Here is a 23,654-nt window from a genome sequence, read left to right as displayed (position 1 = left end):
AAGAAAGCAGTCGGGCCAGCACCTGGATCTGGGACTGCTGGCCTCCAGAACTGTGAGAAAATAAATATCTGAAGTTTAAGCCACTCACAGTCTGTGGTTTTGTTACAGCAGTCCTGGCAAACTAATACAGAAACTGTGATTGTTAACCTTAGTATATCCTTGGTATATATGCTTGGTATATATCCTTGGTATAGCTACCCAACGTGAGACTGAGAAAGTTGCAGTCACTTGCCCAGGGTCACCAGGGAGTGGGATTCGAACCCAGGTCGGCACGGCTCTGAAGTTCCTGTTACTGCCCTAACAGTGGCTGCCTCAAAGCGACACGAGATCATTTCTGAATGCAGCTCCCAGTCTGCCTGGGCCTGGAGCACGTACACCTGACACCTGCGATAAAAGGAGAACACGGTAAACACGAAGAGCGAGTCCGAACCAGCAGCAGCGCGAGATGGGAGGAAGGCTTGTCCGTGAGAAGCAGGTTCCCTGGGTGCCGCAGTCTGACAGCCCTTAACTCTCCGGTAGGGAGCTGTTCCACCGCGATAGCAGCCCCAGTGTCTGGGGGCGAGGTTGGTTGGCCACATTTCAAGTCGTTTTCAGCTGCCTGGGGATTAATTTCCCAAGTCTCCTGCAACTCCACTGCCCCAACTGAGCAACAGCAGGCTTAGCCCCAGTGGCATTTGTTTTTTAAAACTGTCAAATACCTTGAAGAACTGAATGGAGAACTGGACCCTTCCGTCTGGCTGCAAGTATAACTGCTTGTGCAGCCGCTGCCGAATGTTGCACAGAACCCCCCGGCCTGAATCCAGGACAGGTGGGCCAGAGGAGCCTGTGGTCTGCTCATCCTCAGAGGGCAGAGTCAGACTCTTAAAAAAATAGTTGTCAGCCGTGTGTTCCTCTGCTCCTGCAAAGCTCCCTGATCCAGTAAAATGCAGAGGGTTTTTAATCACTGTTTGCACCTTGCCTTATGCTCCTTCTAAGGAATTTCTGGCAACATTCACCACTCAGCCTTTAAATAACCAAAAATCCTGCACTGCCTCTTTCATGGGTAGGTGGAAGAAAAAGCTAGAAGGAGATGCAAAAAGGAGAACTCCATCCTGTCCTTTCCAAATGAAGCCCAGAGAGGCCAAGCAGCATGCCTAGGGTCACACAGCTTATGGGTGATGGAGCCAGCATGAGGACCCAGGACTTCTCAGTCCAACCAAGTGCTCCTTAAACCCTCATCTATTCTGGAGCCTGGGCTCTTCCCTAGGTGCTGAAATGTTCGTATACGGAGCCCAAAGCTCCCACATATGCCCCACTCCCCGCAGTTGGCTAACTAGAGTTAACCATCGCCATCTTCCACAGAGCACCGACTGTGTGCTGTATTTAACACTAATTGCTGTGCCTAGCTGACTTCCATTTATCCTCCAACAACACAGACAGGTAGGTTCTATTATCGTCTATTTTACTGATGAAGAACCTGAGACCTGGTGAGGTTGAGTAACCTGCCCAAGGTCTCAGGGCACATAGTCGGTAGCCCCTTAGCACTTTCACCTCACCTGGCCTCCTCCCAACCTCAGCTCTGGGTCCTGGCACTGAACGGAGCCTAGAAAGAGTAGGAGGCCAGGCCCTGCCCCTTGACGACTTTATGATCCGCATCAGCATGGCAGGGCGCTAATATTTACTGAGTGCCCCAGGCAGGGAAGAGACCTTGCTGGGTGCTTTGCAGACCACAGTGATGTTACCTAAAGCTCAGAGCACGTCCAAGCTCTAGGAGTCTATGGCTCATGCTCTATGTCCTGGAGAACAGAATAAGGAGACAGATACACCACTACTGCACACGCGTCAGATGGTGCTGGCTCTGGGGGGCGGGTACCCAGCAAGGGCCTGAGAGAAGCCCGGACAGGTGCATCATCAATCCTTTCTAGCACTGCAGCTCTCCACAGTAGTCAGCGTGGCAGTGTGGAGTGGCAGGAAACGTGGGGACTCTGCAGAGACACAGACATGCACTGAGTCCCAGTTCCACTGTGTCCTGGTTACGCAGCTGCAGTAAGTTAGATAAGCCTTCTAAGCTCGAGAAGGATTCCCTTCGCAGGGCTGGTGTGAAGGTCATATCTGAGTGTGGAGGCAAAGCGCCCAGTGCAGTGCTGCTTCTTAGATATATGGGACATATGGACACGTAATCTGAACTCTCTGAGCTTTAGCTTCCTCATCTGTAAAATGGGAGCTCTGCTTGAGGCTTAGGCAGGAAACTCATTATAGTAGAAACAAACACAGCCTCTGGGGTCAGGTTACTCAAATTTGAATCCTGGCTCCATCACTAGGTAGTTGTATGATATTGCTCAGGTTCCTTAACCTTTTTTAGGACTACAGAACAGTGCTAACCACAGTACCTGTCCCGTGAGGTTGTTAGAATCAAATGAGTTAGCAGACGCCAAGTGCTCAGAACAGCACCTGGCATGCAACGTACTTGCTAATGCTTTTATCTTACAGTGTTACTGTGAGAACCCAAAGTTCTCCATTAAAGCACGGGGAAATGTGTAGAGTAGATGCTCAATAAAGTTGCAGACATTTGTTGTTTTCACATTTTGCATCCCTTCTGTCTTTTAATAACAGAATTCACCCTTTCCTGTGGGGAACCCATTCCCCAAACAAGTGGGATGAACACAAGACTCCGACTTGAATCATCAGAGGATGTCTGATTAGCAACAGTGATTCGCTTGGACGTGGGCATGTGACCAAGCTAAGTAATCAGTGTCTACCCTCAGTTCCTTTCTGCAAAACTGTCTGACAAAGTCGCTCTTCACCAGAATTGCTGAATTAGCATGCCACGACTCTTCCGCTCTAGCTTGACAACACATCCACTGTTCCAAGGACTGGAGGTAGTGAGGTGAAGTCCTAATGACACCACTGAACCCCTGGATCCAGCTGTTCCTGAAGCCTAACTACCACTGGACTTCTCAGTAACATGAACAGATATATTTCCTCTTTACTAACTTTAGTCACATTTCTGCCACTTGCTAGTTAATAGCGTTATTATAATATCATAGCATAGGTTCTCAATACATACTATTTCCCTTTCTAATACTTATCAAAATCCTTTTATTACATGAACATAGATTCTCCCAAAGGTATTCTCTGGATAAACACTGAATATTAGGCAGTTTCTGCCTATAAGACTAATAACAAGAAAAGTAGAGTCCGGAGTGGCTGTTTATTCCACACGGCATATACCACGGAGTCATCAGCCACACAGACTCCACATTTAGTGTGAGAAACGGCTCGCGGGGTCTACTGAGATGCAGTACTCTTTTAAAACACAGCCAGCGGCGTGTGTGTACACGCTCATGATTGCACATTTATTGATTTCTAATTTGTACCCTGCTTATTTCCAAAAAGGCTCTGGAGTGGCTGACAAAATAAGACAAAGACACAAGAGGGTCATTAAGGAAAATCAAAGATCAAGCCCGGAGAGAAAAAAGGGATTGCTGATTATAGCCTAAACCTGGTTTAATATAGCTGCTTCAATAAAAATTGTGTATATATATTTAGCTCTCAGCTTTTTGGCAGCCACTCAGAGTGTGTCATAAGGGGGCACGTGGAGAACGGGGCATCCTTCACGTCTGCAGCTCCACACCCAGCACGGAGGCTGGGCTGCAGCAGACACCCGGGGAGGAGGCCACTGAAAGAGCAAGTGAATGAATGAATGACTGAATAAATGAATGAATGGTGGATGAAAGAATCGAGGCTCCCTGAGAGCGCTGGTTATATCCTTAGGCTTATCTCATTCACTTATTCATCTCCCCATTCAACCATCACTGACTGAGTGCCTACGAGTCCTAGACTCTGTGCCCAGCCGGTGACCCGGAGGGGGACGGATAGCAAAATGACTTGAATGTCATCCCTGCCTTCCCTGCTGCAGCCCTCTGGCTTGAAGCTCAATGTAACTGATCTCAAAGCTCCTTGCAACTCCTAGTGACCTGGTCTCTTCATGCCTCCTGGAGAAAGGAGATCAGAAACTCAGGTTGTAAAGAAGGAAAGTGTGAGAGTCACAACAGTTATGTTGGAACTTACACAGCACTGTAAGTCCTAGAAAACGTACACACCACCATGATCTCATTGGATACTTACAGCTCCTCTGCGAGGTAGACAGAAAGGAGTGGGCGTCTCCCTTTATTGGTGATGTTATTTAGGCATAGAAGGGAAAGTGACTCTCCCAAGCTCTCTCAGTTAGAAAGTGGCAGGTAGAACATAACTGAGGGGCTTCCATGCCTGGCCCCAGGATCTCAGAGACCTGTTATCTCCACCTGAAATTCCTCCTCCGCCTGCATCAAGACCAGTCCTGCACAAAGTGGGCATCGCCTGACGGTCACGTGGAGGCTTCCTGAGCAAGAACCAGCCTGCTGACATCCCGTAGCCGGAAAACTCAGACCCCACCCACACAAGCCACCCCGCCTGGCAGGCAGGTTCCCTTTGCCTGGAAACTGATGCTGAGATTCCAGATGGATAGAATACACTGTGCTGTAGTACTTAGTTAAGAACAGGCTGAAAAGGCACGACAAATGCACTGCTGGGTGGAGAGCTGGCTATTAGGTGAGCATTTGAGGGAAGAGCTATCTATACAGGGCAGGGGAAGTTGAAAACTAGGGTGGTTTTTGGCATTGCTTATCCAGCTCTGCGGGCCCCCCAGACTGCTGAGCCGCACTTCCGTCCAATCCATCCAGGTGGATCGAGATTAGAAGACTAGAAAGGGAGCATGGCCTTTCCTACCTTCAGCAAAGTCAGCAAGGTGGACTGAGCCAGAGAAGTGGGGTGCACAGCAAGAGGAGACCCTGACAAAGTACGTGTGTTTCCCAGAGAAGGCAAGCAAGACCACCGTACCACTGAGCACCAGCCAACCCTTGCCTCCTCTTGTTCTAATGAAGTGCTCCTTTAAAATAAATTTATGTATCTCATCTTATGTGTGCGTGTGGCTGTGTGTATTGACACATATAAATAGATATTCCTAATTCAGAACTCATTCTTAAGTGCATGCACTGACACGTGTTTCATATTTCCCGATTTATCCCAGAGCCTATATGCAGCGTTGGCCTGTATGAGTAGACATTGGGAATGAGAGTGGCCACAGCATTGGATCCTCCCTCCCCAGTAATGTTAGAGCTCTCGGCCAGGCTGTAAATCTCGCCGCCTGACTGCTGAGCTGTCAGACACTGTGTCACTCCATTCACAGAGTCGAGCCTTGGGCCACCCAGTTCACCCATGATCTACACAAGTAACTGCCAGCAGGATTTCAGGTTCACTGTCAGTAACACGGACTTGCCCGATGCCCACCATACGCGGATCCAGTCTCTACCCTGACAGCATCTTCAACTCCTGGGCTTCCAAACTCTGATACTGAATAAATGTGCAGAGATATCTCCAACTTCCCCCCTCGTTATACTCTAGACCGTCGTAGAAAATAAAGCAAAATTCAAGGTGTTTCTTCCCTTTCCCACAAAATCATAGACCTCCAGACCCGGGGTTTCTGGCCTGGCAGTGGCGGGAAGCGGGAACACGGCAGGAGCTGCTCCGGCCAGCAGGGTGGCGAGGCTGGCATGTTTAGTCCAAACCCATGTCCTCCGAGACCGCTGGCGTGAACACGCTCATCTCACATGCCCTCAGGGAATTTCCCTGAAGCAAGCTCAGACCCAGGTTAAACCGCAGTTTCCTCCCTGCCTGCAAGGGCAGGATCCACTACCACAAGTCACCAGTCCTCCCTGGCCACTTACACCGCTGGTCCCCGGGGGGAGGAGTCAGATAGCAGGCCTGGAGGTGTGCAAGGGGTGGGGCGGACCCCACGTCCAACCCGCTCCACGCCAGGGCCTGAGGGCCAAGCCCCACACGGCACAGGGCTCCACACGCTAAGGCAACCGCATTCGCCACGTCCCCAAAGCCAGGCAGGGCACGAGGCAGAGAACGCAAGTGAACTCTACTCACAGTCGGGCGAGCTTCGGGTTGCTGTGGAAAAGCAATTCCGGGAGGACTTGGAGCTTATTCTTGTTCAGGCGCCTAAAGAGAGAAAAGAGAAGGAAAGGATGTCAAGAGGACATTAAATCGCATCACATGTATTCAGACGCCACTTCAATCAATCAACAGGTATTAGGGGACTCTAGATCTTTCACTATGGGATGTTCAACACATGTAAGGCACATTCCATCATGGCGGAGCTCATAGTCACGTCGGGAATGCGAGGCAAAAGTCAGGCACAAGCCAAACACACGTGTGCGCTGCAGTGCCATTCCCCCAGCTTGAGTCTTAGAGGAACATCGCTAATCAATCCCAACATGCTTTCCCAGGACCCCAGACAAGACTTTTGAACTGTCCTCACCATGAGCTCTAGGTAGCTCTTACCAAGTGATGGAACTGGCAGGTGAAATAGACTCCAGAAATACAAATAAAATATCAGAGAAGACATTTCAGATGTGAAATTGGTGGTGGTGGGAGCAGATGGCAGTTGCTATAGGAACAGAGGAGAGGGCGCGGCAGGTCATCATGGGTTGAGGGACCAAATGGAATCCCAGCCTCCTGGCTCTTTGGACCAGAGCAGGGCTACAGTGTGACTTTAGTGGGTCCTTGGCACTTTTGTCTTTGTGGGTTGCTTTCTCCATAAAATATTTTTAAATATTATATTTTACAACTGTGTCGTTATAAAAACAAATATAGTAATATTATATAATATGTATTTCAACCTAAAAGTTCATTTTTGTCTTTAACTTTAAAACAAATTAAAACATTTTCATGGTCCCCTACCAGTATCGTGGCCCTCGGCACTGTCCCCACTGTGCCTGATAGAGAAATCGGCCCTGGGTCAGGGACCAAAGTCTGAGCATCAGGTGTAGACTGAGGCAAAACTTGGCCCAGTAGAGATGGTTCACGTCGGATGGTGGCAACAGAGCCAATCGGAGTCTCTCTACACGCCCACAGGACAAAAGGCCATCGTGTCTTCAAGGGCCACTGAGCCACTGCTGTGATCTCCATGAAGGCTACATTTTTGGGAGCCCTTGTGCATGCTAGTCCCATGGCCCTCTGTCCTAGCTACTTGACACAGCCTAGTCTGGGAAAAGGGAAACCACCCCAGCCAAGGTTAAAACAGACGCCTCACAGCGCCCAGAATCTTTGAGAGCCAGAGTAGTTCATTGCCTGGATGAATTTTTCCATCTAGAGTAAAGCAAGTATGTCCCATTACGTGGGGTAACTATGGAATCCCCATTTGAAAGCTAAGCAAACTGAGGAAAAGAACAAGTGAGTTTCTCCCCAGCTTCTGGCCCCAAAGCCCAACCCTCCCCCAACCCTGCCACCAAGCAGACATGGTTCCCTGTTGGGGATTTTGCTCCTATTTCCCCACTTTCATCCTAGGTCTTGGGCAAACACTCAAGAGGAATAGGGGACTACAGGGAGATCAGACAGGATGCAAGAGAGGAGCATTTAAGACACCACGTAACAAGCCCAGTGTCAGAAAGTGGGGCACTCGGCCACAGCGGGTCACGCCGCGGGTGGGCAGGGGAGGGTCAGAATGCTGCTGCAGACTCCTGATGACAAAGAGTCAGGAGGAAAGGCTGGGATTTGGACAAATTAAGCTCCTCTATGGTGGGCCAACTCCTACATCAGTTTATTTTTTTTTTAATGTTTTAAAATTGTGGTAAAATTCATCATCTTAACAATGGTAAGTTAGTTCGGTAGTGTTGAGTCTATTCACATTGCTGAGCAACTGATCTCCAGAACTTTCTAACCCTGCAAAACTGAAACTTAGTACCCATTAAACAACAGCCCGTCCCTCTGCACTCTCCCAGCCCCGGCAACCACCGCTCCACTTTCTGTCCCTGGGTATTGGACTCCTGTTCTTCTGACATTGCTGGTGTCTACTCCATGTGTACCTGACACTAAAGTGGAAAATGTGGGGGGGGGGCTCAGGGAAGAGGAGAATGAGGCCGAATCTAGTTCCCAGTTTCAAGCAGTTGATTACAGTCAGCAATAACAGGTGGACACCCTGGCCCCGGAGAGGGAGACGGTGTGGCGTTATGACTTTGGGATTGGCCACGTTCTCAATGCGGGATCTCAGACAAGTTACTAGCCCTCTGAGCCCGAGCCTTCCATCTGCAAAATAACCCTACTTCTTTGGGCTACAGGGAGTCTTGAATGCCACAGTGTATGCGCAAGTGTTTAGCGCTGCATGAAAAGCACAGTAATAGTCACACAGATGACACTAATGGGGTCCTATTTGCATGTCAAACACCCAGCCACATGCTACACCAGCAGGATCCCAACCACACAGGGGTGGCTCCAGGCAGATTATTATTAATCCCATCTCGAAGATAAGGAGTCTGAAGTCTAGGGAGGTCACACCACCAAGGCCACAGCATTAGGAAGTGGGAGTGGCAGGATTTGGACCCAGTCAGTGTGACTCTCTAGGGCTCTGGTTCTGAACCACCATGTTACTTGAAGCCTTTCAGTAAGTGACAGGTTCCCCTTCCCCTTTCTCTTTCTTTATTTTTCCTGTTTCTCTTCATCGAGGATTCCCTCCTTCACCCCAGCCTAGACAATGACCCGCCCCGGCACCACGCCCTCCCTGAAGAGGACTCTCTTGGAGGTTCCCAATGCAAGAACTGGGTCTCTATGTGGGCCTGTCTGGGACCACCCCCTATTGTCACAGCTGTACAAAGCCTGGTAAAAGTTATATCCAGACGACTGACGCTGCAGTCTAGGCGAAAATCCTAAAATCCGGCCGCCACTGCCGGCAGTGAGTAGGGTGTCTACTGTGTTAAAAGCCCTAAACCAGAGTCGAAGCTAAAAATAAAACCAGCTTGGCTCCGAGGCTCCTGGAAGGGAAGGAATCGTTTTCAGTTCTTTGCCGGTATTTGTGGCTGGACAAAAATAAAAATGCAACCAAATTTAGCCAATTTGTGCTGTGCCCGCCGCTTCGTAAACCCTGAGCGAGGATCCCGGAGCTGTCGGGCTGGGCTCTGCTTCCAAAACCCTGGGGGCCTTTCCAGCTTCAGCTTGGGTGGGTCGCCTGCTGGTTCTTCGTATCAGAAGGAGCCAGATACTGTGTTTCTAGGTCATTCCAGGATTTGTTCATGTTTACTTTGGGAACAGCCTGGCTCAAAGGGTCTTCCTCAAAAAGCCAATGAAGGCTCCAGGCTGCGCCAGGAGTACTTCCCACGTGGCTGCCATGGAAGCAGCCCCAGAACGGGGAAATGAACAGAGTGAGTTGTGCTGTCCTCCTGACTGAGGCACAGGTGAGTGCGGGGCTGCAGTTGGTGGCTGCTGGCCATGGTGCACTCGTGCCATCTGCAGCTGTTACTCTGGCCCCAGAGGGGGGAATCTCCTGCCATCGTTCAAGCTGGAAGTACAGCCATGACTCCTGAACGGAGAGCAGGACGGGATGGGACCTGTATGAGGACAGAACTGAGGAAGTCAGCAAAGGGGACATGGGCCAGGTCAATGATGCGATAAGGCCCTCTCTGAGATCAAAACTCCTTCTCAGCTTTCCTGCTGGAACAGTGAGGAGCATAAAGGTCAAAATCCCACTGGCTGGTGAGTTGCACAGTCCTACTGCTCTTCAGCCCGAACTGTGAGGCTCCCAGAAACAGACCCTGGTCTTTTTGGAACCACTGAAGGCCTTCCTTGATGCAGCCTGGGTGTGAGATACAAAACTAGAAGTTTTTGCCACTTTGTCTATAGAATTCATCTCTTTATCTATCCACACATCCACCCATTGAGCCAACCATCCATCCATCCATCCATCTAATCACCACTGACCCATCCATCCAGAATGTCACATGCTAGGGGAGGAGACAGACATGAAGACAAAAAATGGCACCATGATCCTATAAGCAGAGTGTTATGGCAGCACAGTGCAGGGGCAGCTAACCCAGTCCTGGTTAAAACAAGGCTTCCCAAAGAAAGCAACTTGGAGTTTAGTTCTGAAGGATGTGTGACTCTTCAGAAGACAGAGACAGAGAGTTCTGGACTTAGCAGCATGTGCATTCCTGCGCAGGGCACTTGGGAGGCAGGCTTGCACTGCTGGAACACGGAGGGGACTTGAGAACACAGCAATGAAGGTGCACCACTAGGCAGAGGTCACAATGTGAGGGACCTTGTAGGTCATAATAAGGGATTTGGGCTTGGCTTTCCACTTAGAGTCAGCGAGAGCCAAAGACAGGGCTTGGGCAAGGAGTGATCATCTGGTTTGGATTTTAGAAAGTTCTCTCAAGTAGCAGTAAATCTGGTTGGGAAGAGGATGACACTGGAAACCAGTTAAGAGGGTGCCTGAGTAATCCACGTGGCTATGGGAAGACGTGATCAAGGATGACAGTGGTCTGAAGTGTAGATGATAGAAGTGAGTTACAATCGTTGGGTTGATGACCAAATGTATGTGAGGACTGAGGGAGTCACAGGAGTGGAGGTATTAAAAGCGGCTCCCTGGGCTCCAGCTTGGGTAACATCTGTCAAAATTACCAATCACCAAGGAAACGAACAGAGAAGGGAGGAACACCATGCAGAAGGTGGTGTGTTTGGATTCAGGATTTCTGTAACTCAAGTATGTTCTTACAATAGTGATATTACTGAAACCATGAGTCAGGCATTGTACTAAGCACTTTACATGTAATATTTAATCCCCATGGAAACACTTGGAGGCCAATACTCTTAGTATCCCTGTAATAAGGAAACAGAGGCCTAAGAAGGTTAGGAGCTTGCCCAAAGTCAAAGCTGACCCGATGGCTGGTGATAGGACTTGAACCCAGAAGGCTGATGCTAAACCTGTGCTCTTAACTGCTACGTATAATGGTAACATTCATTTTGCACTTTGTTAAAAACTATCTTAACCTCATGTGTGGGTCTCATCTTCCCATTAAGTTCTGAAGGTCCTTAAGAGCGGGAAATACAGCCAACGTGTCCTTTGTGTCCCAACAGCAGCCAACACAGCACCAGGCACACAAGGGACCTTCCAGGGGGCCTGCTGAATTTCATGAATACATGGAAAGGTAGGAATGGCCAACTAGGGGAGCCTGATGAACCAACAGCCTTCCTGGGGAAGGAAGCTGTCCTGTTCAGGGGTGCACAGGACTCCTACAGGGCCTGCCTGCCTGAGTCTGTCTTCATCCTCCAGAAACTTCTTAAAGACTCAGCTTCTAGACTTCTCTGCCTCACTGATGAGCAAGGCAAAAGGGGGTGGGCTCACTGCTTCCCCTCACTAGGGAAGGAACAGGGGTGGGGGCCTCCGGCCTGGGCATGGCTGCAGCACGGCACTTCCCCTCCTCTCCTCGGGGAGGTACGGACTGTCCGGCTGCCTGCTCAGGCCTGAGGGAGGGAGAGAGCCCAAGTGTGCTAACCCCTGAAGGTCCCCAGGATGGCTCGCTTTAGTAATGGACTCAACGGGTTCCCCTTCCCAGGCAGTTCTTGGATTCTGTCTCTGTCTACTGGTCCTTTCAGAAACACCCAGGAGTCCAAGCAACAAGGGCCAAAGTGGCTTTGTTACCCAGGATAGACGCTGCACGCCACCCCAAAGGAGAGAGGGAGACGGGCAAGGCTTCCCACGAGCTGCCGCTCCAGGCCAGCGAGCCCCAGGACAGCGGCAGGCTCCAGGGCAAGGGCAGAACCAAGCTGCAAAGGCCTCGAACCTCAGCTCAGAGGTGGCATCATCACCACCCATGAGGATGTACAGATGTCACTACCAATCAGGGGCCGAGAACTTGAACTCTGGAGAGTCAGAAGAGCAGAGAACCCTGATTTGGAGCTGTTTCCACCAGTTATTTGCTGTAGCCACTGATGGCCTCACATGTGCTTGGTTTCCTCACCTGCCAAACAAAACCAAGTCAGGCTCTGTTCTGCTACGCCAGGCTTCATACGGCACATTGGATGTCACCTGATCGATTTGGTAAGGAACTGTTTGTGATGGCTGTTGGTCTATCCCACTGTCAGGATCAGGAAAGGCCCCCACATGTGTGGCAAGAAAACCTAATGGCCTATAGCCTCAACACCCATGGCCACGTTAGTTGAGTGACCACTGTTCTTTGCCTTTGAGGCTTTCTTTGTCATGGGGAGGGGATAGCCGGCTTTACTGAGATACAATGGGGCTTCCTTTTAACAGCAATTATGGATCAACTCAGGATTTATTTCTATAGTTTAGAAGCAAGTTGACCTGAGATTTGTCTTCCTTGGTATTCAGTATTTGCTCCGCCACATTTAGGCTGGCTTACGCCCGTTTTGAAAATTAGTTAGTTTATATAACTTCCAAAAGTCCTAATAGCAATTAAAAATCTCTATTTTTGACATTTCTGTAGGAGAAATAACTTCATGGTCATAGTCTAAAAATTCTTGTCTCTGAGCAGTTTTCTCCTCATTGAAGTTGTTTACAAGAACCTTTTTAAAAATAACTTAAAGATTATTTTAGGAACACAATTATTATGTAATAGCCAAACATGTACCTCATGGGATACCGGAGAAAGCTGAAAGGTTTAACACCTGCCAAGGGCTTTGCAGTGTTTCTCGAGGGCTCGATAAATGGGAGCAGTTGCAGCTACTGTTATTATCATCATCCTCATCCCTGGATGTCTCCAGAGCTCAGAGATACAGAGATTTATTTCTCCTTTGTAGATGACTGTATCGGTCAGCAAGGCAGTAACAAACGAACTCCAAAATCTCACTGGGCTGACGCAATAAACACTTAACTCCACATTCATATAAGGGGCTCATCCCGTCACGTGTGACACCACAGAGAACATGTGGCTTAAGAAGGGAGGGAGGACCAGCTTTTAAACTCCCTTCAGCCAGCAGTGACTTGTGCCATTTCTGTTCTCACACGACTGGCCAGCGCTAGTCACTTGGCACAAACCTAACTGCAAGGCAAGCTCGGAGGTCTCTAGGAATACCTGGCTATTTGGTGAGGACTAGGCTAACCAGCAACACGCCTTCAGCATCGAAGTGGCAATGATCGCTTTGTCCTTTTTCCTTCCTTCCTTTTTGTCTGTAAACATAGGGCACTTACCATGTGCTAGCACCGTGCCGGGTCTTTTACCTGCATTATCTCGCTCTATCCTTAAAGCAACTCTTGAAGTAGACATTGCTAAGGTCATTATTTTGGAAAAGGAAACCGAAGCAGAGTGAGGTTATGAGGGTATGTAGCTTACCCAAAGTCACACAGCCGATGCGGCTTGAACGACAGTCTCTCAGACACCAAAATCTGTGATTTGCCATCCTGCGTCCTTAACTTTTTGGTGGTGGGTTGGCCAGGAGGCCGCCCAGTAATCCCAGAAGGGAGGACAGAAACAACGAATATCTGCCCATTTTATAGCTGGAAAAACAGAGTCAAACAGACTAGGAAACTGACCCTGTATCACCTTGGCCTTACTGTCCAAGGTCTACTTGCTGGCCCTGCCCCTCTCATTTCAGAATAAGGCTCTGAGGGCCCCAGGAGACCACTGCTCAAATGCACAGTTCTGGAGACCTCTGGGGTGTGCCCAGGATCCCACCTTACTGAGCTCAAGCTCAGGACCCCAGCGCAAAAAGAAAGCAAGCACAAAGCCCTCCAAACAAGCCCTTTTGACCTTTTCTGCACCTCACATTGGACTAATTTTCCTCCAATTACATGGCTGTTAGGGAAATGCAAGGCACATCAATGGCCAGAGCCTGCCTTGCTCTGACCCCTGCCCCAGCTGCTGCCGTAAGCCTAAGCACCCGTGCATCCAGAAGACCTTGATTTCGGGAGGAAGGACAGTTGGGGGCGGGAGAGAGAAAGAAGGACAGGCGTCCTGTCTGTGCAGCTGCAGTGGAAAACAACTGGCTCTGCAGAGAATGAGTCAAATGGCTCTGAGTGTCCTCTGGTTCCCGATTAGCTAACCTACAGGTCTAAGTCATAGTTGCCTAAAATAATGCAGGGGAACCCGGAATGCTGTAGCCAAGAAGCCGCATGATCTAGGACTAAAGTCAAGAGCTTGGATCTCTGGGGCTCCCCCAGGAGATTGTACGTGAACTATATTAGTACATGGAGGATTCAGACTCCAGGAAAACATGACTAGGGTGGGAGAAAGCACACACACACACACACACACACACACACGGCAGACATAATGCACAGACAACTTAACAGTCATTTATAGCTTCGGAGCTGGCCAGATCCATTCCAAGGAGTCAGACCACTTGGCAATGACCAAAGCTCAGATCTTCATAGTGACCTCTTCACTCCACATCACAGTGGGAGCCACAGGGCAGGCAGCTCCCCACATTCAAGAATCAGGTTCCCTTCTGAGATACTGCAGTCTTGCAGCTTTCCCTGGCTCGGGGCTTTTGCACATGCTGTTCCCTTCTCTGGGAATGCTCTCTACTCTGCTATTAGGGTTGTAGCCACAGAGGTCTTAAGAAGCAGTCAAACTCTGGAAATAAGGATTGGCTGACAGACTGGAGGTGAGGTATGGGAGAGAGGGGCATCAAGGAGGAGGCAGAGGGTTTGGCCTGTGCACCTAAATCTCTGGCACTGCTGTCATCTGAGATGGGGGAAGACCATGGGTAGAGCAGGGTTGGGGGAACAGGGAAGAGATTTGGATATGTTAAATTTGATATGCCCACAGATAGCCAAGTACAGATGCCCAATAGACAATGAGATATACAAATCTGGGGGTCAGGGACAAGACCAAGATAGAGTGAGGTAGGTGGTACACAAAGCCATAAACCTGGATGTGGTTACCATGGGAGAAGACAAAGAAGGCAAGAGGAGCATGGACTGAGTCCTGGGGTACACTCTCCATCAGAGACCAGAGCAAGGAGCAAACAGCCCTCGTGCGGTGGGAGGAGAAACAAGAGAAACAAGAAGTGGAGTTACCGAGGCCAAGAGAAGAAAGGGTTCCAAAGGAGGAGGCAGGGAGGGAGGAACTGGGTTGTCAAGTGCAGCTGAGAGGTAGAGAAAAACGAGGGTAACATTGGATTCAGCAACACAGAGCTCACTGGTGACCCTGGAAAGAGCCGCTTGTTCCAGAGACGGCATGAACTATTAACTGGCGTGGTTCAAGAAAGAGGAGGAGGAGAAAATACGGAAAAACAGTGATGTTGAGATGTTTTGCAATAAAGGGAGACAAAAAAAATGGGTTAATAGGAGAGAACATGGGGTCAAGGGAGATTTTACTGTTTTTATTTTTTTACATGGAGGAAATCATGACATGATTATATGCTGATGAGAATGATCCAGAAGAGAGGGTAAACCGATGATTCAGGGGACTGGGGTGGGGGTGGATTTTTAGGGTGAGCCCCCTGAATAGGGCACAGGGACGGCGATCGCCTTCGGCAGGGCCCAAGGCAGGTCACCTGGGCAACCGCAGGAAGGCAGGGGGCCGGCAGGCAGCAGAGTGCTGGTGGAAGTCTACGGAAGCTCTCCTTTCTCCTCCAAGTACTTGCGTCTCCTGAGTGAGAAAGGAGGCCAGATTATCAGGGAGACCACGCTGGGGGAGGAGGTGTTTGATGACCGAGAAAAGGTGGTGAGAAACCATTGTCTAGGCAAGGCTGGAGGCTTGCCGGGAGGGAGCACGTGTCCACCTGAGGGTAGTGGCCATGAGTTGCAAGTGAGATTTGTCCACAGAAACGTGTTTTTCTTCAGCCACATTCAAGTTCCCTGGGCGAGAGGGTGCAAATGACAGAAGGTTGAATTCAGCCAAGGCTGGGGTGTTTCCCCAGCAACTGTGGCAGAGGGAGAGGGGCTGGGGAGCCCAGGGAAGTGCCGATAGCCATTACCAATATGGCCCGTGAAGTCCACGCTGGGTACAGGGGGTGGTCATCAGGCAGCTGAGGGATGGTGACAAAATGACAGAGCCTGTGAATTATCAGCCCCCACAGGGTCCAAGAGCTCTTGGACAGAGCACAGGACTGGGGCTTAGCGAAGCTGTGCTGTATAACCCTAGATGTGCCCCAAATACACCACGGCACCTGAGCCTTGGTTTCCCCCATCAACAGAATCGGTGGGTTGGATGAGATGGTTCCTAAGACCACCCACTCTATCCTCCTCATTCTGGGAGCTGGAAGGGTATTTGGATTCTAAGTCCAGCTCTCAATGAGCTGCGTGGCCTTGGGATTTAACCTCACAATGTCTTGGGTTCTTTGTGTGAAAAATGGGCGTAACAGTACCTACTAGAATATCCATTCAAATGCTCAGTGCCATTAGAAGAGGGATTTTTGTCTGTTTGTTCACTGCAACTCAGCTACTAGTAGGTGTTCAATAAATATTTGCTGGTTGGTTAGTTGAATGAATGAGTGAGTATCTATTTCACCTACCTAGCAGAATTACTGAGGAACAGATGAAAATGAGATGGAGACAGTAAACTCTGCAGAAAACCGACAGTGCTGTGAGTCATCACGCTGTGCTGCCCAAGCACCCCTGTGCCGGCTCTTTCACTTCAGCTATTGAAAACACGGTCTTTCACCAGGAAGCTTCGAGTATTGGAACCAGGTTACGGTCACAATCACAACAGCACAAATCAAGCATCTGACGCCCACCCTCCTTGAAAGAGGGTCCCGAGAGTTTTCAGCACGAAGCCCACGCCAGCTGATTTGGGCCGTGGGGTGAGGAGGGAAGCAGGGTGGCTTCGGAGCAGAGAGAAGGTGGCTCAGGGTGAGGGTCCCCACAAGGGGAGGGGCCATCAGGGTGAGGTCTCTATTAATATGTCAGCCAAGTGGGGGAGGGCAAAGGAAAAGGCAGAAGGCCCCAAAGGCTAACTTTCTTTTCCATGCGGCCTGGAAATGAATATGGAAGAGCTACGCTGGGGCAGGAAGAGCGATGGAGAATTCCTCAGAATTCAGCATTGACGCTAAGCATGCACTGAGCAGCCTGTGGGTTATGTGGAGTCAGTTCTACTAGGAATTAAGAGAAAAATACTTTTCCCCCCTTAAAATCCCCCAAACGATGCAGTGAAGCTGGTTCTAAATAGCATGGCATGAGCACAGCCCACAGACCCTCCACGTTCTCTCTGGGTTATTCTAGGCCCTTCCTCTGGGTCTCCAACCCCTTTGACCCACAGGTAGGAAACTGACAGATGCAAATTGAAAGAGAAACACTCCAGCTAGCAGATGTCAGGCAGGGCAGGTGCGACTCAGCACAAATTTTCTGGAAGTGCACTGTTTAAAATGATCCCGCTTGAACCCACTGGCCTTTCCTTTTGTTCTGAGCAAGTTCAAAGTGAGGCAGAAAAACGTCCTGACAGTAAAAGATTCAAACATTCCTAGCTTGTGAATGACAAATTCCTTTCATTTCTGTTCTAAACACTGGCTCTCTGCAAGATCTGTTAACAACGGTGTGCTTCTCAGTGTTTATCTAGGCATTTAGATCTGTATTTACGTATCTAGCAACAGAAAGAGATCTTCTCAGCCTGCTCTTGTGTGCGCCAAAGAATGCAGAGTAATTATCTGTGACCAATGCTCATCTATAACTAATTAGAATTTTACTTTCTCATAGCATTTCTTCCCTGACTCAGGTCCAAGATATTTTTTTCCTTACTATTTTTTCCTAGAAAAGGAAGATACCTAGACAGTATTAGAACTGTAGGATGGAAAAGGAACAGGGTGAAAGGGGAGAAGGGGCCCTCTTCAGATTGCATTATCACCTTCATCTGATTGACTCTTCCTGTCCGTATTCCCTTTTTTTTCTTAATATTTTTCCAGCATGAGAAGGATTTCTCACCCCTCTGGCTGTTGCATTTGAACTGTAGTCTGCAGAAATAGTTTAAAAGCCCCCACTCACCTCTCCCACTCCCACCTCAGGCGAGCAGTTCCACGTCCCAACCACAGCTTCGCAATCCCATCCAAACCCGCTGGTGTCTCAAACTGAATCCCAGATGTTCACTTAGCGAGAAATAAAGGAATGGCCCAAGAACCAGTGCTCCTCACAAATAGATTCCAGGTGTGTTGGCCTCTGGACTGCTATCTCTCTCTTCCTCTGTCTCTCTCTCTCTCTCACACACACACACACACACACACACCAGTTCCATCCTGAAAAGAATTTGTCACCATCTCCAGAGGTAGAGCTAGCATAGGAGGGACCGAGCTAGGTACCTAGGTACCCAACATGAACTACATGGATGAAGGCAGGGGCCCCAAAGACATGCTCCTTTGCCTTCAGTGATCAAAATCATGATGCATTTGTGTTCAAACTCATCTTGGGCCTGAAAGAACTTAGAATTGCTAAACTATCAGAATTGTCATCATTTTCCATTATCAACCATAGCTGCCTCCCGTGTTCCTATGTGCTATAGTCTGAATGTTTGTGTTCCTACAAAATTCATGTTGAAATCCTAATCTCTAAGTTAATGACATTAGGAGATAATGACTTTGGGAGGAGATCAGGTCACAGGGGTGGAATCCTCATGAATGGGATTAGTGCCCTTATATAAAAGACCCCAGAGAGCTCCCTTGTCCCTTCCACCCTGTGAGGACACAGCTAGAAGGCGCCATCTGTGAACCAGAAAGCGAGTTATCATCAGACACCGAATCTGCTGGCACCTTGATCTTGGACTTCCCAGCCTCCATAACTGTGAAAAGTAAATTTCTGTTGTTTATAAGCCTCCCAGTCTATGATATGTTGTTTATCACAGCCCAAATGGACTAAGACTATGCAACTCATCTTACTGCAAATTTAATAAGCACCTATTGTTTGCCTACCTGGGGGCAAACAATGTAGGGAAGGGAAAAAAAAGAGAAACGGCAAGATCCACCCTCACAGAACTCAGAGTCCGTTGAAAGAGCAAATTTCAAGTCATTCAATTATCAATTAAGAGATTCAATGTTTACTAGGTGCCTATTGTATGTCATCCTCTGAGACAGAAAATCCAACAAGACCTCCTCCTTAAGGAACTTACAGTCTAGTCGGGGAGAAAGCTGAGCCCCCCGGTGCCGCGGGAGCATGTGATGTGTGCTAAGAAAGGAGGAAACACAGGAAGCTGAGAGCTTTCCAGGACAGGGCGCAGTGCGGGGGCACCACGACCCCTGCAATGGATCCATGCAGAGGTGAGAGGGAAGACTGGACAGGTGGGATGGAGGTAGGGGGGCTTGTGGGAGGCCAGTAGGTCCCCAAATGCAGCTGACCCACCTCTCGAGATTTTAGAGGGCAAATAAAAGCACAAGCATTTTCATTCAAATCATATTTTCTATGTTTTTACAAAAATGTTTAACTCTTTCATAGCCATTATTATAATATTTAAGGAGAGTCTAAGGAAAAACAAAGGAAGTCAACCTAAAGTCAAATGAAGGAAAATAATAAATAACAACAGGTGTCACATGGATTGTCAAAAACTGTAAAGAGGGTACAAAAAGTGCTGGCATGTGGGGAACACTGCACTGCTTGTGGTCCACTGCAGTGGTCAGTCACTGAGGTTTCCTGGGCAGGACAGGCGTGAAGGAAGCCGGACGGGGGAAGAGACCTTGGGCAGCGGCACACAGGATGTGGGGGGGTTGGAAGGGCAGTTGACAAAAGCAAACATGGCAGAGATCATGTTGTGAGGCACAGGGCACCAAAGCTAGGAATGAATCAAAGAACAGGAGGTGACAAGGTCAGACTTGGTGGCACAGTGGATGAAGATGATCGGAAAGAGACAGGGCACAGCATTCATAGATTGGTTCACTGTTTCCAGTTCTTCCCTCCTTCCCTGTTAAAGAACCATACACCCGGGCTTTGGCCACGTGCCTCTGGCCCACTACAGTGGGCAGCGTCTATTTCCTTGCCCCACTGATGCTGGGCTTGGTCATATAACTCGATTTGGTCCACAGAAGGTTGGTGGACAAGATGAGAGCAGAGGCTTTAAATGTGCATCAAAAAAAAAAAATATGCCTTGGATAGCCACGAGTCCTAGGAGGAGGAGAAGTCACAAGGCGGAGCTTGAACCAAATTCACAGCCTGAGTACAAGCCCACCTGAGCCGAGCCCAGCTGAAATCAGCCAAACTCAGCAAGACCATGATCCATATGAGAAGAAAATACACCACAGGCCACTGAGATGCTGAGGGTGTTTGGTTAGAAGGGAAAACTAACATACAGAGGAGGGGGACAGGGTGATACCACAGTGGTCTCATCAATGGTCTCCCTGTCCTACTCTTTCTCTTACACCCTATCTCCCCTAGCAGCTGGAGTGATCATTTCAAAATCCACGTTAGTCACCATTCATTCAAAACCTCCCAATGGCTCCCAGCTCACTCAGAGTGAAAGTCAAAGTCCTCACCATGGGAAACACACTCCTACATGATCTGTCCACCTCTGTATCCCTTTACCCCTCAAAACTCACCTTCTACCACTCTCCCACTTCCTCACTCTGTTCCAACCACATGGCATCCCTGCTACTTCTGGAACACATCAGGGTGCACCCTCCTTTGGGCCTCTTCCTTCTTCTTTTCTTCCTAGACAACAGGTCCCTCTATATTCCAGTAGCTGACATCTTCCCCTCCTTCAGGTCTCTGCTTAGACGTCTCTTCCCCAGGAGATCGTCCCTGACCATCCATCAACACTGCAACTCCATCCCTGCGCTCTCCGACTCACCGCTCCGCTCGCTTTCTTTCAAAGCATTGATCTGATCTCTTAGGTATTTTACTTATTTTGTTTGCTGTCTGTCGTTTCCCACTAGAGTAGAAGGTCCATGTGGGTAAGGATTTTTTTTTCTATTCCCACTATATTCCCAGCACCAAGAACACTGCCTGGCACATGACACAATAAGTATTTGCCAAATTTGCATCAAAGAAACACCCAGGTTTCTACCCAGGGACAACGGGCGTAGCAGTGATGGCTTTGAAAGATTCAGAGGCTTGGAAGGAGAAGTGGGTGTGGAGCGAAGCAAGAGCAGGCAAATGAAGCTGCCAAGATGGCAAGTGACAGGGAAAGACCAAGGAGACGCAGGGCATCATGCACTTGGCAAGAAGAGCTAAGCCGTGAGCACCAGGAGAGCATGTCATTTACTACTCAGCACAACGGACTGAACTCACCAAATCTCAGTCTTCTCACCTGACAAATGGAAAGAATACAAACACCGCCCTCCCAAGGGAATTGTGACGATTAACTGAGATAATGGGATGGCTCAGCACCCTGCCTGGTATCCAATGGGTGCTCAACGCCTGGCTGCAGGTAAGACGGCACCCCCACTTCACGGAGAGTCCGTCAGCAGAGACAGAAGACGGCACCCCCACTTCACGGAGAGTCCGTCAGCAGAGACAGAAGACGGCACCCCCGCGAGGCGGCAGGCAGCAGAGCGTGGGGTTATAAAAGGCTCCAGGGGAATCGGGGCGTGGAAAGAGAAGAGGAGCAGAGGGAAGCCCAGAAGCTGCAGGGAGGAAGTGGGAACAGCCCTGGCTGCTCTGGGAGGAGGCCAGCATGGCTGGAGAGGCCCTCCGGGAGGTCACAGTGGAGTCCGACAGGGAGAGGAGCCAGTATGTGTGTGGGGAGGGGGCAGAGGGGCCGGCAGTGGTGGAAATTGAGCGGGGGGGACGGGGGAGTTCTCTAACCTCAGTCTCCTGACTGGGTATCGCCTGCACTTAACAGGGAAGTCCTGCAATGAATGAATCCAACCCACGTCTCCCTGTGGGAGCCCCATGGACACCGCCAACTCCCTCTTCCCTGAGCCTGGTCCCTGCCTCGGGGACAGCGCCTCTTTCATGCTTCACTGCTTTTCACTGGAGACTCCCCACGTGCACTCGGTCACTACACGCTGTGAGCTCTGCCTGTCTAAACACACCAGACCATTCTCTTCTCCTGACTCCCCCAGTCTAGGCTGCCAGGGTCTCCCTCTGCGTCAATGAAAGGGGCTTTCATTGGCCCCCCTCTCTAGTCTCACCCTCACCCTCCCACCCAACTCTTTATTACAGGCAGAACAGTCTCCCTATAATAAAACCTAATTATGTTGTTCCCCCCCTGGAAACCCTTGAGTAGTTTTCCTGTTGCCTTCAGAAAATCATCAAAGCTTCTTAGTACTACTTGCTGTGTGTCATCTGTCCCTCTGTCCCCCAGCCATGTTGACTTTCATTCAGCTCCTAAATGTAGCTTGTGTCCTCTTGTCTCTTGGCTTTACAAATGTTGTTCCTTCTACCTGGAACACTTTTCCCTCATCCTCTGCTTCATTACCGCCTATTCAGCCTCCAGGTCTCGGCTGATAAGGCATCTATTCTAGGAAGTCGGTCCAATGCCCTGTCTACTCCAAGACTTCTTTGTCATTATTTTGCTATAGTGCAATTTCCTATTTACTCATCTTTTTTTTTATCACAGGGTGAGTGCAGGGCAGCAAATGTTTTCTGTAAAGAGCGAGACAGTAATTACCTTGGGCTCTGCAGGCCCTACGCTGTCCTTCACAACTCAATTCTGTTGATGTTGCAATGAGAACAGCCATAAACAATACATAAATGAATGAGCATGGCTGAGTTCCAATAAAGCTTTATTTATAAAAACAGGCAATGGGCTGAATTTGGCTCACAGGCTATAGTTTGCAGACTCCTCCTCTAGATTGTCACTGTATCTCTGGGCCTAGAAGAGTACCTGGCACACCAAAGGGGCTCATACAGATTTCTTAAATAAAGAAGGAGAGACTGAATGAACGTATGAATAAACAAATGGTACGTTTCAAAGGTCAAGCTCACCTTATTTGAAAAACTTCTTCCCTAGAATCAGATTCATGTTTTAGGAACTGTGTCTTCTTGCGCCTTCATGTCTAAAGTCCTACCCGGGAATAATACTAATATTTATTGAGTACCACTCTTTTAAACACTTTATAATGATTAATCCATTTCATTCTCAAAATAACTCTATGAGCTATTACTATCCCCAGTTTGCATAGGAGGAAACCCCAGAGAGGTTTCTCAAAGATGGGGCTGTGCCTTGCTCTTGGCAGACTCCTCCTTCCCTAGGGACCCTCGCTCAGTGCCTGGAATCTAACACCCTGGCTGGGCTTCTTCCTCCAGAGTCTTTGTGGACAGCCTGAATCCACGCCTCCCCTTGCCCTGCTCAGCCCACGCACCGTGCCACCCACCCGGGGCTAGACGGCAAACGCAGATCGCTGCCCGCCTCGCCCTCTAATTCCCTATCCAGACTCTCCAGGGCTGACGCCGCTTGCCCCCTTGCAATGGGTTCATCTCTGCTCTGGGCCCCTCTGACCCTCTGAGCTCCATTCTATCACTTTTTCCTTCTCTCACCCTTTTTTCTGCCCTGCAAGGAAGTTCTAATACCAGCCCGACACGTTTCAAAGGCCAATGTACAATATGACACGTTTCAAAGGCCAACGCACAATAGATTACATCTAGAACTTAAAAAGTGTGAGAAAAATCCAACAGATGAGAAATGCTCTGATAGAAGCAGTAGCGAGCTCAGCGGTCTTCCTAGGGAGATTCGGCCAATTACCGAAAACGCTTCTTCTGGCTGAAAAGCTCGCCCCTGAATCAGACTTGGGGAAGAACATGCTGTAATGTTAAACCCCAAAGGGCCGCTCTTTGCTCCGAGGCCTTGATTTCATCTGCGATTCCTCGATGGTTATCTGAAGTTCGCTACCCGCGAGGATGGAAGGGCTCCCCCAACAAAAGCAGATCCCTCGTTGAGAAGGGGGAGGCAGCACTTCCAACCTGAATTCTTCTTTTCTCTCTTTTCCGGACTGGGTCTTTGCCTGTCACCCTGAACTGAGCAGCCTGCGGCAGCGCTGACTTG

At 49.3% G+C, this 23,654-nt stretch overlaps 1 protein-coding gene across 2 annotated transcripts in view; it reads right to left on the bottom strand.

The window, feature by feature from the left end:
- The window catches only part of SLIT3 (slit guidance ligand 3), a 576,436-nt gene that overhangs the window by 474,060 nt on the left and 78,722 nt on the right, over window positions 1-23,654 (bottom strand). For both annotated transcript variants that reach the window (XM_069483860.1, XM_069483859.1), the window contains exon 4: window positions 5,953-6,024. In XM_069483860.1, the coding sequence (XP_069339961.1) occupies window positions 5,953-6,024 (72 nt within the window). The remainder of the gene's footprint in view (window positions 1-5,952; window positions 6,025-23,654) is intronic.

This window comes from Eulemur rufifrons, chromosome 10 (genome assembly GCF_041146395.1).
Source record: "Eulemur rufifrons isolate Redbay chromosome 10, OSU_ERuf_1, whole genome shotgun sequence".
In the NCBI taxonomy this organism is placed as follows: Eukaryota; Metazoa; Chordata; class Mammalia; order Primates; family Lemuridae; genus Eulemur; species Eulemur rufifrons.
Note: the sequence above shows the minus strand (reverse complement) of the source record. Positions and strands in the feature narration are given on the sequence as shown.